General features: G+C 39.3%; 1 protein-coding gene across 1 annotated transcript; it reads left to right on the plus strand.

The window, feature by feature from the left end:
- The first annotated feature begins 393 nt into the window (after positions 1 to 393).
- On the plus strand, positions 394 to 15856 carry si:ch211-126c2.4 (uncharacterized). Its single transcript, XM_058396153.1, has 9 exons — positions 394 to 519; positions 1534 to 3399; positions 4841 to 4886; positions 6553 to 6708; positions 7218 to 7307; positions 8533 to 8646; positions 12317 to 12409; positions 12535 to 12606; positions 13644 to 15856. The coding sequence occupies exons 2-9, from the start codon at positions 1549 to 1551 to the stop codon at positions 13652 to 13654; spliced, it is 2433 nt and encodes an 810-aa protein (XP_058252136.1). The 5' UTR covers positions 394 to 519; positions 1534 to 1548; the 3' UTR covers positions 13655 to 15856.
- Positions 15857 to 16632: the final 776 nt, after the last annotated feature.

Raw genomic sequence — 16632 nt, forward strand, 5'->3', positions numbered from 1 at the left:
GTCACTGGATCTAAATCCATTTAAGATGAAGTAGAACGGGAGAGTTACAGTATGTAAGTGCTTCTAAAAACCTCCAGGGATTGTGTGATGTAGTCATGACAGTTTGAACCAGGGGTTTGAACCAGGGGTTTGAACCAGGGGTTTGATAGAACAGATGTTAAGTGGAGACCCGCGTTTTCTCGGGACCGGATGTGACGCAAAAAGCTTATCGATAAATGAAAAAAAATTTTAAACTTAACAGACATTTCAGGTGGAGATTTGACTAATGTTAGTACAGTCAAATGATGTGTACCCGTTATTATATTTATTCGTATGTATCTGATATGATATTCTCTTGAACCTGCTTCCGTTATAATCGAAATATTTTCCGGGGCGTGTTCTCTGCTGTGACGTGTTTCTCTTCAGATCAAATCAAAAACTGCGATGCAACTTTCAAATCTTCTCCGAGTCAAAAGTCTTCCGCATTGCAATGTAGTTCCCTAGCTGGGTTAGTAAGTTTGCGCTAAAACAAGTAACTAGGTAAGTCGCTCTGTCTGTCATATCTTCTTAGTTACATAGTATTGCGCTTTAATTTCTTTGCTAAAAGGGTTCAATCATTACAGGACCTCTGATGTAAATAGAAATGATCCGGTAGTAGAACTAGCGAGCACGCCAGAAAGCAGCCAGCTCATGGTCGTTTGGTGTGTGTGTGTGTGTGTGTGTGTGTGTGTGTGTGTATTAACTTATGAGGCAGACCTGGATATTATTCACTGGTTTCTTGTAACACAGGAAAGTACACACAAGCAATAGGTCTTCTGGATGCAGACTGTTCACTGTCTACCATTATACTATCCTCCTTCTGACTTCCTTTCTTGTGTTCTGTATAGTCTACAATATTAGAAATGGTATGATTTGCTGTCACTTAGTTCTGTTCCTGATGGTTGGCTATTAAAATGTATAGGATTTACACTGATCAGCCATAACATTATGAGCAGTGAGAGGTGAAGTGAATAGCACTGATTATCTCCTCATCATGGCACCTGTTAGTGGGTGGGATATATTAGGCAGCATGTGAAGATTTTGTCCTCAAAGTTGATGTGTTAGAAGCAGGAAAAATGGACAAGCGTAAGGATTTGAGCGAGTTTGACCAAAGGCAAAATTGTGATGGCTAGACGACTGGATCAGAGCATCTCCAAAACCGCAGCTCTTGTGGGGTGTTCCCGATACTGCAGTGGTCAGTATCTATCAAAAGTGGTCCAAGAAAGTAACGGTGGTGAATCGGCGACAGGGTCATTGCTGCATGTGAGGAGTGAAGGCTGGCCCGTGTGATCCGATCCAACAGACGAGCTACTGTTGCTGAAATTGCTGAAGAAGTTAATGCTGGTTCTGATAGAAAGGTGTCAGAATACACGGGTCAGGGCTGTAATGGCAGCAAAAGTGGGACTAATACAATATTAGGCAGGTGGTCATTATGTTGTGCCTGGTCGGTGTAAAACAATAATGAAAGTTTATTTCATAACGTTTGAGAGTTCTATGCATTGTTTCTCTTTTTAGTAACTTCAGGTGATTATGGAGAGCATTCACCAGGAGCAGGCTTGCAGCAATGGCAATGGGCTTAGGACTCCCATTCTTCGGAGGAACGCGTCTAACTTATTACCAGACTCGTATTCCAATTGCTCAGTTTGTAAAATCGCTGACGAGACTTTTCCCTACATGTCAGGAATTTACGATGAGACTATGGATCCTTCTTTCATGTCAAATGGACCAGTAGCGATCACAAATTTGCCTAATCAGGAACAGTTAAAAGCAGTTACAAATTCTCATGATGATGTTATTTCAGGAAATCAAGCAACAGCTGTATCTGACAGCTTGCTTTGTATGCCAATAGATTGTGGTCATTCAATAGATTTCAGCATGGCCAATACATCTGCACAGGAAGACCACGAAAACATGAACAATGTAACCAAATCCGATCCAAAAGGAGATGTACCTGATGTCAGCTGTCATTCCCTAGAGTCCACAAGCTGTACAGAAAAATCAAAGAATAATACCTTTGATATGGCTAAAGACCTTAAAGAGAGATTTTCTGGATTGAATTTGACCAAACCTGTTCCTAATGAATCCACGTCAAGCAATGTTACTTTTGAAAAGTCAGTAGAACAAGAAAAGTCTTCAGGACTTAGTTGTACTATTTCTAATGACGATGCAAGTGTGGAAGAGAAGAATTCAAATGAAAAACGCTTCAATTCAACTGTTGATGTCTGTGGCCTCTCCAACTCTACCACAGAGCAGAAGCTCAATGGAACTGTAGATATTACTCAGTCAAATAGAAATGGACCCAAGCAAGAGCAGAGCAATGAGGAGAGCATATGTAGTAAGGACTGTGAGAAGCAAAGCACTTTTACGAAGGCTACAGAGGAGATCAATGAAACTGTTGACTTGACTGCTGGTGTTTCCACAGAAGTTGCTCAGCCTGGTTCTGTAAATGTGGAGCAAGTTGATGGAACATTCACTAAACACAACACAACCACTGACCTCACACCTCCAGAGCCTTTTCCGGACTTGACAAATACCACTATGAATATGATCAAAAGCTCTAACACCGAATTACCAATGCAGTCAAAAACGAACTGTAGTGCAACTGTAAAAGACGCACCTGTATCCGAAACATCGGCTCCAGTCAACAATGCCGCACCAGTGAGAGTTGATGTGACCGATTGCTCTGATAGAACTCTAGATCTTCCTGAGACTGATGGTAAAGAAGAGCAACAGGACATATTTAGGAGAAGAAATGGAACTTCCGATGGTGAGGGCTATGTCAACTTGGACATCAGCCAAAGTAGTATGTTTTCACTGGATGAGATGCTTGAATGGAAACCCTGTCCCCTCGTCGCATCCACGCCTATAGTCCTTGGAAGAGGTTTCGAAAGGCTGGGCTCTGCAAAGCCCAAAAACATACAAAATCAACTCTCTGTGATCAACAGTATTAACACCCACTTGAGTAATGACACAGCTGGCGTTAGCGAGCATGAAGGATCGGATGCATCAAAGTCAAATCCGTTGTCTGTCAGGTCTGACACCTGTGGTCAGATCCAAAAAGTTGTAGCAAACAACACGTCCAATTCCACTACCTCTGTACCAGCGATTGTGAACAAACCTCCATCAAAACTTGCAGTCAGAAGAAAAATTCCCCAGCCCTCTTTTAAATCCAGCATTCCCAAGACCCAGCTCCCTCCAAGGCCTTCCATCTTACAAGTAACATCAGCAGTGGTAAAATCAAAGACTGCAGCAGGAGCACAGGCCTCTAATCAGCCAGAGACATCTTCATCTGCTCTGCACAGCATGAGGAGGACAGTCCAGCTTAATAAAGGGAAAAGTCTTGCTTCTCCAAAGAAGGTTTCTGCAGCTTCTACTGTAAAGGTAGGAAACATGGTTCATCTTTACAGTGACTATAGCATCGGTTATTATTACTATTATGGGGGCAATAATATTACTACTAAGGAAAATAATAATAATAAAATATTTTATTTGAAGTTAGCTCTTCTAGAACCACAGAGATACACAACTATAGCAGTGTTTTGGATGGTGTGGATGTAACCACTGTCTCTTTTTTCCTTAATAAAGTGTCAGATGAAGAATCTAGTATGATTGACGAGAGGTGTGCAAATGTCCTCCATATCACTGAATTCAGGGGTTGGGCTTCCAGTGAAAGGAACTCTTAAAGCTTCAGCATACCAAGACATTTTGGACAATTTAATACTCCCAACTTTGTGGGAACAGTTTGGGGATGACCCCTTCCTGTTCCAATGATTTGGAGGGGTGTCCCAAAACTTTTGGCAATATAGTGTATTCATTGTGTATATATAAAACGCCAAATCTCCCTCCAGAATGATTCATTTCAGTTGCAAGAAAAGAGGAATGCTAGTTGCATCACCCACTGATAAAAAGGATTGCCATGGCAACCAGTAGTAGGAACACCTACTGGCGACTTCATAGTACATTCCCTGGTGACTTGCAGCGATAAAATCACTGTGTGAATGTAGCATCAGAGAGTAATACTTAAGAGAGAATAGATCAGTGGCCCTCGGGTGCGTTCTCTGCTTTTATTGCTGTACTTGTAGTTTGGAAGGTTTCTGGTATTTCCTGATTACAACCTGTCATTTAGTACTCTGATAATAAACAGTGACGCACAAGCTTACAGATAACACACAACACATTGGCAGCTTTTTTGGTTGAATGCAAAGCCGTAGGGCTAAATATAGAAGTCAGATAAACGATATTTATAGAAATGGGGCATTTACTGTGTTGCCTTTCACAGATGTTCTAATCTTAACAGAAATTTCACAAAAAATGCCCCTTGTATGCCCACCCTTTCCTGTTTATAACATCCTCCAACCACTTTCACATCCCCTGACTAACACTAACCGTACCATAAACCTAAAAGGGCGTTCTTTTTAGTTTAGAGCCGGTCATAAATATGCTCACACCAGCACCACTGTTTATTCTGAAAGAGATCTGAACTGAGGACTGTGGTACAGCTGTTTCTGCATCCAGTCATGGATGGAGTGATTATATTGGTGATATGTTTGATTGGCTCGCCCCAGACAAGCTGGATGTAAAAGAGCCTTAACTGTATAGTCCTAATGTGTAAGAAGCAATGTCTGATAGCATGGCTAGTAAATGCAAAATGTTTAAAAATCCTCTATCACTGCTGCACCTGATATACTGAATATGGGGACCAGGTTGGCATACCTAATAAACTGACATTGTGGTTTGTTGGTAACTACAGGACGCCTCTAGTTAAGTTATGATTAATGTATACTGATTTTGGCTAACTTGCTCTTTTTTTTTTTCTCCTTAGTCTTCATCTGCAGCTTTCTCTACCACTACATGTAATCCTACTGCAGGTAAGAGTGTTTAATTATTTTTTACACACCATGCTTACTCTGCTAATTTCATGTTGTCATAATTAGCTAATAAGTGCAATTTACATTGTTCCTATATGATTTCTCCATTTAGTTCAGGGTATCTACACTATATTGGCAAATGTTTTGGGACACCCCTCCAAATCATTGAATTCAGGGGTTGGGCTCGGCCCCTTAGTTCCTAATCAAAATGAACTTTTAATGTTTCAGCATACCAAGATATTTTGGACAATTTCATTCTCCCAACTGTGTGGGAATAGTTTGTGGATGGCCCCTTCCTCCTCTGGTGCACCAGTGCACAAAGCAAGGTCCATAAAGACATGGATGAGTGAGTTTGGTGTGGAGGAATTTGACTGGCCTGCACAGAGTCCTGATCTCAACCTGATAGAACACCTTTGGGATGAATTAGAGCGGAGACTGTGAGCCAGGCCTTCTTGTCCAGCATCAGTGCCCGACCTCACAAATGTGCTTCTAGTGGAATGGTCACAAATTCCCATAAACACCCTCCTAAACCTTGTGGAAAGCCTTCCTAGAAGAGTTGAAGCTGTTATAGCTGCAAAGGGCGAACCAACTCCATATTACATTCATGTGCATGTAAAGGCAGACGTCCCAAAACCTTTGGCAATATAGTGTAGGCTTTTCTATTAAACTATGAATGAAATACATTCATTCATTCTTTCGTTAATGATGTTGATCCAGTTAGCTGGAGAATCTTTCCTGTAAGGAGGTCAAATGCAGCTAAAGTTATTTTTGCCACAGGATAACTAGAACATCAGGTCAGTAACCGCTTAGTGTGGCGTAGTCCTATCCTAAGATGTTTTGATATTATTTAGAGCAATAGCAGACAGTAAGTGTTTAGCTGCAGTATGTTCATTGCTTACGAGTTGTGATGTTAAACTCGGGTAGCACAGAAGGGGGCAGAGTGGCTCCAACTCGTCCTGTTGTGCCAAATTACTAATGAGGACATCTGAAATCCTGCTCATGCATTTTTTACATGTAACATTCTGTTTTTTTTTCACATTTCACACAGTTTTGTTTGGCTGAATTGTCTAACTTTTTAGCCACTGGGTTGTTATCGGCTTTGCTGGCCTTTTTGCTGGTACTCGGAGACATTTTTTGTTGTCGCCAGACACTAAAAAAACTGATCTCATGTGACACTTTTATTTTTGCACTTTATGTACATTGTGCTGCTACATTGTGTTGCACTCTAATTTTAAAGAAACATTATGTTCCCTTGTGCACAAATTATATGACTGAATGACTATAAAACCCTGACAATAAACACTGAACCTGTTGATGTGATATAGTATTAAAGCTAGGCTTGTAAAAATTAATGAACAGAATTATTTATTTGATGGAAATTCATTAAAATACACAAACACTTATGAAACGCCTGAGAAATGTAAAAACACCACACAAAAAGCTTTAGAAGAGGTTTTATTGTAATTTCAGCTTTGCAGAGGTTTATTATAAAAGACTATACAATATAAATCATTACAGTATACAACCTGTATTTATGCAGCTGTTATGATGTTCAGATTATACCACATCTGTGAAATGTGTGTTTTGAACACCATATATTACAGCTAAGAGTTACAGTGATGAGAAATCCTGTAGTGAAATTTGTCCTGTTGTTTTGTATTTGCAGATAAAAAGGCTGGAAACGTGTGTATGACCTTGGCCAAACCCTCTGGGTTGCAACCCCCTTGTCGAGGGAGGTTTGGACTTAAGCCACCTGGGAGTGCTGTTTCCTCGGAAGAAACTAGTCATGCCCAGACTAACAACAAACCAACTGGTTTATCAGGTGCTTTACTGCAGACTTTTGTCCACATGTAGATTTCTTCTATCTGTTTACACAGACATTGAGAAAAAGGAATGTTGTCGGTCAGATTTAAAAAAAACATTATGTATTGTTTACATAAAAAAATATTCAGTGATTTTGTTTCTTATTTAAATCAAGTTTTCTATAAGTTCTGACAGTAAATTAAATGTCACATGTGAGCGTGATTAATTTGTGTAATATTAACATAAAGCATAAACACTTAAACACTGTGAAATCCGACAAGGATGCCCTGATGAGAACATTCATGTTTGTATAGCTCAGAGGTGTGTTATTGTGGTTAAAGTGTGTTGTGGGTTGATTTCCCAGCTCACGTGTGAACTGTTATGTGTTAGATTTTATTCAGGGATTTTTGTACATAAATTGTGTTAATGTTACTCACCAAAGTAAATTCAGGTAGCTTTCTTTTACATTTCCCTCCCCATTTTGTATGTACTTTTGGTTAATTTCTTGTTTTTCTACCTCATTTAAAGGTATAAGGACAAGGACGTCGCTGCTTCCAGGTTTTTCCCAGAAGCATGCAAGCAGTGATGCTTTGCCAGTGGCCAAAAGGAAGAAAACTGGTATGATTAATCACTTGCTAATCTTTTACAATACACTTGGCCTCATTTATCAAGCTGGATAGGAAAAGATTTATTTAAAGATTTATCACTTATACTAGTGTTTGCACAAGAAATTTTATATTTATGTAAATTCCAAAAAATATTTCTATCCTTATCATCATCCTGAGTGAGTGTGTAAATATATGTACAAGAAGGCTACCTAATGTAAGCCACCACTTGATCGAGTTCAAATCACGTATGTATGACGGATCATATACGGATTATACTGATGGTCATGTTACTTATGACCATGTCTTTATGGACCTTGCTTTGTGCACTGGTGTGCAGTCATGTTGGAACAGGAAGGGGTCACACCCAAACTGTTCCCACAAAGTTGGGCGCATGAATGCTGAAGCATTAAGAGTTCCTGCCCAAGCCCTGAAAAACAACGCCTGAATTCAGTGATTTGGAGGGGGGTCCCAAAACTTTTGGCAATATAGTGTATACAAGTGATTTGTCTCTGCCAAAAGTACACTTGCTCAGGAAGTAGTATTACTATTCAGGAAATTTGGGGAACATCAGATGTTTTAAAAACATCTGAGTATAAAAATGCCTCCTGGTGGTCCAGCAGCAGGATCCCGCGTAATATTGCTGTGGCCCGGGTTTGATTCCCGGGCAGGAATCTAACCTAGCCACTCTCAGTGCCAGTCTCAAGGCCAGATAAAAATTGGAGTGTTGCGTCAGGAAGGGCATCCAGCATTAAAACTCGTGCTAAATCGAAACATGCGGACCAAATGATCCGCTATGGCGACCCCGAACAGGGAGCAGCTAAAACTACTATGTATTAAAGAGTATAAAATATAAAGGAAGCAACAAGACAAGCCCATAAATTAAGACTGATTTTTATTTTCATTGAATTATGACAGTTAAAGTAAACCATAAACAAATTCTCAGCTGAAACAAGATTTAGCCCTCACCACTTATTAGTATTGTTTTTTTATTAGTAGTAGTAGTAGTATTAGTTGTAGTAATTATTTTATTGGCATAAAAGTGAGTCAAAGTAACTTCCACTTCTGCCTTTACTCAAACGCAAATGAGCTGTGACAGGAACACAGTTATGTAAATCCAGCAGAAAAATGTTTGTTCATCTTTTATTTTCAGACAACTTTATTAAAAGATAAATGAGGCTCGTTGTGTGGCTTGACAAATATGATGAATGTTAGCTCAAGTGCTTTTCCTCCCTCAGATGTGCAGAACCAGCCCAGCTGTGCTGAAGCTCCAGCAGACTCAGAGGCAGCAGAAGGTGTTCAGAAGAATGTAGCCGCTCCCACAGACATCACATCAAAGAGACCCAGTGCTGGTACGAGTGTGTGATATAATAATATAGACCGTTCACTTTGTATTTGACTGCCTTGTCTCTTTGTCTCCTGAATCACTTTATCAGTCAGGCTTTTATTTTTAATCAGATATGCCTGCATTTCTAGTACAAATTTTGAATTTTATCTGTATCTGGTTAGAGTTACACCTAGTGGAACCTAAAGTACCTACAAAGAATATGATCAAAGATTTGAATTGCTAAATAGCTATTTTTTATTGTTGCTTTTACCTTGTTTTGCTTATAAGCACTGACTACACTATATTAGCAAAAGTTTTGGGACACCCCTCCAAATCATTGAATTCAGGTGTTGTTTTTAAGGGCTTGGCCTTGGCCCCTTAGTTCCAGTGAAAGGAACTCTTAATGGTTTAGCATACCAAGATATTTCATGCTCCCAATTTTGTGGGAACAGTTTGGGGATGGCCCCTTCCTGTTCCAACATGACTGCACACCAGTGCACAAAGCAAGGTCCAATTAGAGCGGAGACTGCAAGCCATGCGAAAACTGGGATGTCTGCCTTTACATTCACATGAAAGTAATATGGAGTTGGTCCGTCCTTTGCAGCTATAACAGCTTCAACTCTTCAACTCTGGGAAGGCTTTTCACAAGGTTTAGGAGTGTGTTTATAGGAATTTTTCTCTAGAAGTGCATTTATGAGGTTAGGCATTGATGTTGGGCAAGAAGGCCTGGCTCACATTCTCTGCTCTAATTCATCCCAAAGATGTTTTATCGAGTTGAGGTGCAGGCCAGTCAAGTTCCTCCACACCAAACTTGCTCATCGCAATGTTTTTATGGACCTTGCTTTGTGCACTGGTGTACAGTCATGTTGGAACAGGAAGGGGTCATCACCAAACTATTCTCACAAAGTTGGGAGTATGAAACTGTCATTTAAATCAGTGGTCACTAAAAAACATTCCAGGACCAATCTTGCAAGAAATCTTTGGCTGACTTTGCTTGTTATCATTGTCTTGCTAGAAAGTCTGATGAGTCTCAGCTTTGGATGTTTGAATCATTGGTTGAAAGTCTAATGCATATATGACACACAAAACTGGAAACAATTCAGGAGTTTTTAAGTTGTCATCTGACTTGTTGGATTTCCGGAAGATGTGTGTAGTGTTTGTTTTTTAATGGGTTGCCTCAATGAGGTTTCAATGAGCACAATGAGAGGATCAGCTAAATGACAGATTTTCGAATGATGTGAAATTCGACTCATTAATTTGTACAACTTTCTTAAGAGCTATCTACAATTGCACACCAGTCTGTTTTTATAGGGACATCGGCTACACAAACGAAATGTGATTGGTTGTCTTAAATGTTAGTCAGACGTTCTCTTGGGCAAAACTACACTACCGCTCAAAAGTTTGGGATCACTTGCATGTTTCCACTTGATTTCAGCTACGGAGGAAGACTCCATCAGCCAATCCATCTCATGGAAGATGCTCCAGGAAGCATGGGGTGAAATCTCATCAGATTCTCTTGAAAAAATTGACCGCTAGAATGCCCAGGCTGTAATTGCTGCAAAAGGTGTTTTTTTTTTGACGAAGGCAAAGTTTGAAGAAAACATTCATCATTTCCATCAAAATCATTATTTCTAACTCTGACATGTCAGCATGTCCTGTTCTTTTGCTATATTTTCTATTCAGACTAATTTTGTGTGTGTTTCCTTGGAAACAATACAATTTTTGAGTGACCCCAAACTTTTGAGAGGTAGTGTAGATGATCACAAGTTCAGTTTACCCGCTAAATGAATCTTATTTTCTCCTAAAATAACCTAGTATTTCAAAGAATCCATGAGGTCACACAATGTCAAGATCACCAGTTCCCGCAACAGGACACTTGCACAACAGGACTGAGCCTCGTCCATAATTAAACATGCAGAGGGTGTGCTTTTTGCAATAAGCCTTGCTTTTCTTATGCCAGAAATACTGCTGATTATGATCCATGAGTTCCTGTTTAGTTTCATCACCCTGTAAAACTACCAGAGCTTTATTAGGCCTGTGCAAATTCCTTTTTGCACATTTAATTCGACTTTTGTGCTTCAACAGTGGAGTGTTGTGATGTATCTGGAAATAAAGTCCGTGCCTGTGTAGTGTTCTTAGATTGTTCATTGATATTTTTGTACCTGCCTTCACCAGGTCCTCGTGCAAGTCTTTTGGCAGTAATATGATTTGTTGTTTTTCCCCCCTCAGCTGTTCTGTTCAAATGTCAGATTCCTCTTGGCCAAATATTGCTCTTTCTTCCATGCCCAGGTCATTTTGCTGCTGTACAATGAGATTTAAACTCATAACACTGACAGATTATGTGAGGGCTCATTTTTTTCTTAGAAATGTTTAGTGCTGAGCTTGAACACATGCATGGTGGGATTTATATACACTATATTGCCAAAAGTATTCGCTCACCCATCCAAATAATCAGAATCAGGTGTTCCAATCACTTCCATGGCCACAGGTGTATAAAATCAAGCACCTAGGCATGCAGACTGTTTTTACAAACATTTGTGAAAGAATGGGTCGCTCTCAGGAGCTCAGTGAATTCCAGCGTGGAACTGTGATAGGATGCCACCTGTGCAACAAATCCAGTCGTGAAATTTCCTCGCTCCTAAATATTCCACAGTCAACTGTCAGCTGTATTATAAGAACGTGGAAGTGTTTGGGAACGACAGCAACTCAGCCACGAAGTGGTAGGCCACGTAAACTGACGGAGCGGGGTCAGCGGACGCTGAGGCGCATAGTGCGAAGAGGTCGCCAACTTTCTGCAGAGTCGATCGCTACAGACCTCCAAACTTCATGTGGCCTTCAGATTAGCTCAAGAACAGTGCACAGAGAGCTTCATGGAATGGGTTTCCATGGCCGAGCAGCTGCATCCAAGCCATACATCACCAAGTGCAATGCAAAGCGTCAGATGCAGTGGTGTAAAGCACGCCGCCACTGGACTCTAGAGCAGTGGAGACGCGTTCTCTGGAGTGACGAATCGCGCTTCTCCATCTGGCAATCTGATGGACGAGTCTGGGTTTGGCGGTTGCCAGGAGAACGGTACTTGTCTGACTGCATTGTGCCAAATGTAAAGTTTGGTGGAGGGGGGATTATGGTGTGGGGTTGTTTTTCAGGAGCTGGGCTTGGCCCCTTAGTTCCAGTGAAAGGAACTCTGAATGCTTCAGCATACCAAGACATTTTGGACAATTCCATGCTCCCAACTTTGTGGGAACAGTTTGGAGCTGGCCCCTTCCTCTTCCAACATGACTGTGCATGTGTGTGTGTGTGTGTGTGTGTGTGTGTGTGTGTGTGTGTGTGTGTGTGTATGTGTGTATATATATATATATATATATATATATCACAGTTGTTACAAATTGAATGTCATTGTAATGTTCTCAATGGTTTTCGCACAGTCCTGTAGCCCTGCAGACTAGCAAATGATTTAAAAACTAGTATTATTGAATAATTAGGACAAATATCCTTTTCCTCAGATTCTGATAAACAGGTAATTGTAAAATGTAATTTCTTTAGAAAAGCTTCAGTTTGAATGAATGAATGAATGGACTTTTCAATAAAGTCTGATGTTTACAGTGACCAAAGTCAGTGACCAGTTTTTGTATGATTAGGGCTTCAGTAGTAGTGCATTCCTAAATGAGCTTTTCCCTCCTATTTCCCTTACTCAGACTGTGGAAAGTGTACACTACTTCAAGAGAAATTACACACATTTCATGAAGAACTGGGGGGAATTCTACAAGAACTTGGTCGACTGCCAGCAGGTTTGTAATAATGTTAGCCCGCATTTTTAGCCTTGCTAAAATGCTCTCAAACATCTTTTTGGCATATTTAGTTGTTTGCGATGTTATGAATCTACTGTGACAGTCTTTGTGACAATCTTTTTCAGACTGTAAAAAATGGGTTTCGCTTCAACACACATTGGAGTCGTATTTAAAGGAGGTTAAAAGTTTACAAACAGGTATTCATCTTCAAGTGACTCAATTTTCTTCTGGTATCAGCTGCTATTTACATTAATAATGTATGCATTCTGTCACTTGCACTCTTTAACTGACCTATTGGCATTCCTTACAATGCTATACACTATATTGCCAAAAGTTTTGGGACACCACTCCAAATCATTGAATTCAGGTGGTGTTTTTCAGAGGTTGGGCTTAGCCCCTTAGTTCCAGTGAAAGGAACTCTTAATGTCTTCAACATACCAAGACATTTTGGACAATTTCATGTTGCCAAATTTGTGGGAACAGTTTGGGGATGACCCCAACAAGACTGCACACCAGTGCACAAAGCAAGGTCCATAAAGACATGGATGAGTGAGTTTTGGTGTGGAGGAACTTGACTGGTTTGCACAGAGTCCTGACCTCAACTCGATAGAACACCTTTGGGATGAATTAGAACGGAGACTGTGAGCCAGGCCTTCTCGTCCAACATCAGTGCCTGACCTCCCAAATGCGCTTCTAGAGAGGAATGGTCGAAAATTCTGATAAACACACTCTTAAACCTTGTGGAAAGCCTTCCCAGACTTGAAGAGAGAAAGAAAGAAAGACTTGAAGCTGTTATAGCTGTAAAGGGTGGGCAAACTCCATATTAAATTCATGTGAATGTAAAGGCAGACATCCCAGTTTTGGCCTGGCTTGCAGTCTCCGCTCTAATTCATCCCGAAGGTGTTCTATCAGGATGAGGTCAGGACTCTAGGCAGGCCAGTCAAGTTCCTCCACACCAAACTCACTCATCCATGTCTTTATGGAGCTTGCTTTGTGCACTGGTGTGCAGTCATGTTGGAACACGAAGGGGTCATCCCCAAACTGTTCCCACAAAGTTGGGAGCATGAAATTGTCCAAAATGTCTTGGTATGCTGAAGCATTATGTCTTTCCTTTCACTGGAACTAAGGGGCCGAGCCCAACCCCTGAAAAACGACACCTAAATTCAACAAACTGTAGGCGTGTCCTAAAACTTTTGCCAATATAGTGTATTTAAAACTTTAAATCTTTTCACAGATCATCATTAAGGAAGAGGAACTTGGCTGGGCTACAAACCTGATGTATTTTGTATAATAGAATGTAATATTGTTCATAAAAAGATTAACTTATTATTTTTCATCATAATGTCCTTTTTAACAGATCATCAAACTGTTTAAAGCTATTCTTTTTCCTTAGTTTTCTTACTGGAACAGGTGACTACATAAATCACTTGTGAACTTGGAGCCCATCAGGCCTTTTTTATTTAATTCAGTCATTGAACTTGTTAATGGTTGTACACTACACATTAATATATTAAACTACAATATTTCTGTTTGTTGATTGTGTGAACAGACAAGTAAACAGACTGTTAAAAAATGGTCATTACAGCCATTTCAAATCGATTTTATACATTTGTATTTAACAAAGTCGATGTTCAGTCAAAATTGTCTGTTTCCCTTTTTAATGTTTGTGGTGACTTGATAATACATGAATTAAAGATACAATATGTAATGTTGTTTGGTTTGTGGATAAAACAAATTCTGTCCACACACAGGATTAGAACATTCAGAAATTACAGAAACCCAATTACAACACTGAATCTTCTTCAGAAGTGGTTTGTTTTCAAAGTTTAGTACAGTACAATATAGTAGAGTATTTTGTTTTATTTATTATATGCTTTATAGAATTAGTATTTTGTAAGACGTATAGTATTAGTATAGATCCAGGTGTAGTGTTTTGCTGTTTTTCTAGCATGTAATACACTGACTGTATGACACGTTATGGTCTGTAGTTGTACAACAGTTACAGTGCACATAGAGTTTCTGTGGCGTAGACAGTGATGGGGCATCGCTTGTGGACGTCCTGTTCTAGTTTAACATGCTTTGGATTGAGGTAATATTTAGATTATTGGCATTTCGCAGATGCCCTTATCCAGATTGACTTAAATTTGTGTCATTTTATGCAACTGAGCAGTTGAGGGTTAAGGGCCTTGCTCAAGAGCCCAGCAGTTTGGTGAGCCTGGGATTTGAACTTCCAACCTTCTGACCAGTTGTCCAACCTCTTGCTACCACTTCCTGTTTACCACTGACAGAATGGCAAACCATAAACTCATTTATCTACATGTATTAAACAGAACTGCAGCTGCTTCTTTAACGATCTGGAACATAGCACAAGGCTGCATGACTTCATGTATGTAGGTTGTTGTCATCTACTTTGTTAAATAGGATTATTTATTAAGTAATGTAGCCTCTCATTTTTTCCCACTTTACATTATTTTTGTTTTTCCCCCCTTTTAGAAAGAAAACCTTTTATTTTTTAAATTAAACCACTGATTTTTCTTTTTATGACATTATATGGGTGTGTTACATGTGGATTTCCTGTTCTTGCCAGTAATTGACACTGCGATGTTTGACGAGAAGCGATGTTGAAACATTTTGTTTCTACAGTGTGCTATACTCAACTTTTTTGTCAGTATTTTGCTGTTCTAATAGAACAGCCTGTAATTGGGAAAATACAGTCAATAATGATTGAAGCATAATTCATTATTACATCATAACATCATACATTTCTGTTTTTTGTTTCACCTTTATAGATACATTCTCACTGTGATTTTTCTATGATTTCTTCATTGTGATGAGAAAATGAAACAAAAAGGTATTTCTGAACAACTATTCATGTAGTTGTTTCCTGATGAGAAAGGTGTAATAGAATAAAAAGAAACTGATCCAGGGGCATGAGGAACCTGTAGAGGAAAAAAAGACCAGTTGTTCCAGCTGAGTTGGCATTTCTCTTATTCTTTCTATTAATTCCTGTAAGGAAATCTCTGGTAGGTTGAAAAAAAAAATAACTGGCCTTCTATATTTCACCACTGCAGCCAGTAAATCACTAAACCGTCAGCACATCTATTTAAGTAAGTTCCTCTATAACTATCCGTAAATCTTACTCCATCACCACCCCCATATGAACCCAAGGAAATGCAAATATGCATAATTTTTTTTCTTATGAACCCTGTACACTAAATGTGTCTGTGAAGATTCTCGGTCATCCATGTCCGATTATCTGGAAGTTGAGTTATGTTGACTAGAATTCTTTCTAGTCAGATCGAAACGTTTCACTACTTTTGTGAGCAGCTCAGATGAGTAGCAAAATGTAGTAAAAACGTGACCAGTTTGCATCATGTCCACTACAATTATTCTTCATTCATTTAAATGTTACTGATAGTACTCAGCTTTACCTATTCAGAAACATCTTGGCCCTGAGACTTGAGAGCTCTCGACTTGTATATGCATCGTTTTATGCACTGTATGCATTGGCTGATTAGATAATTGCATGAATGAGCCAGTGTACATGTGTTACTAATAAAGTAAATAGTAAGTATACATAAATACATGCAATTAGTCACAATGTAAATAAAGACAAAATGACTAAATTGGCAAAGGAAAGCTTGTAAGTTTGGAAAAGCATGGGTTATTTCATGTTCTGTGGCATCTACACCTACTAATATAAAAGCCTATGCACTACTTTTTTGAAGTAAAAACACACATTTTAACCTCTTTTTCATTCAGTCAGCCACACAGCCAGTATTAGTGTTTATTTGCCAGTTGATGTTTTGTTTTGGGAATGACAAATTAAATTGTTTTAATTTACTTAATTCATTTTAATATCAATTCATTTTGTATAAATGTAATGGTCTTAAATTTGGTTGTTTTAAAGTACCATTCTATCTTTGCACATTCTCAACAGACACAGAGGCAATACTATACAAACATGCACACAAACTGTTAAACTGTGGTTGATCCAATTTCATATACTCATTGTACAAGCTAAATAACCTTTTAATTACATGTATATATACACACACACAATCAGCCATAACATTATGAGCACTGAGAGTTGAAGTGAATAACACTATCTCCTTGTCATGGCACCTGTTAGTGGGTGGGATATGTTAGGCAGCAAGTGAACATTTTGTCCTCAAAGTTGATGTGTTAGAAGCAGGAAAAATGGGCAAGAGTAAGGATTTGAG

Source organism: Hemibagrus wyckioides, linkage group LG08 (assembly GCF_019097595.1).
Source record: "Hemibagrus wyckioides isolate EC202008001 linkage group LG08, SWU_Hwy_1.0, whole genome shotgun sequence".
Classification (NCBI taxonomy): Eukaryota; Metazoa; Chordata; class Actinopteri; order Siluriformes; family Bagridae; genus Hemibagrus; species Hemibagrus wyckioides.

What these genes read in the sequence shown, in the direction of transcription:
- si:ch211-126c2.4 (XM_058396153.1), top strand. Translation starts at nt 1,549, where the DNA reads ATGGAGAGCATTCACCAGGAGCAGGCTTGCAGCAATGGCAATGGGCTT. An exon ending in CAAACCAACTGGTTTATCAG is followed by an intron (nt 6,709 to 7,217) that starts GTGCTTTACTGC and finishes CCTCATTTAAAG; the next exon opens with GTATAAGGACAAGGACGTCG. An exon ending in ACTTGGTCGACTGCCAGCAG is followed by an intron (nt 12,410 to 12,534) that starts GTTTGTAATAAT and finishes AATCTTTTTCAG; the next exon opens with ACTGTAAAAAATGGGTTTCG.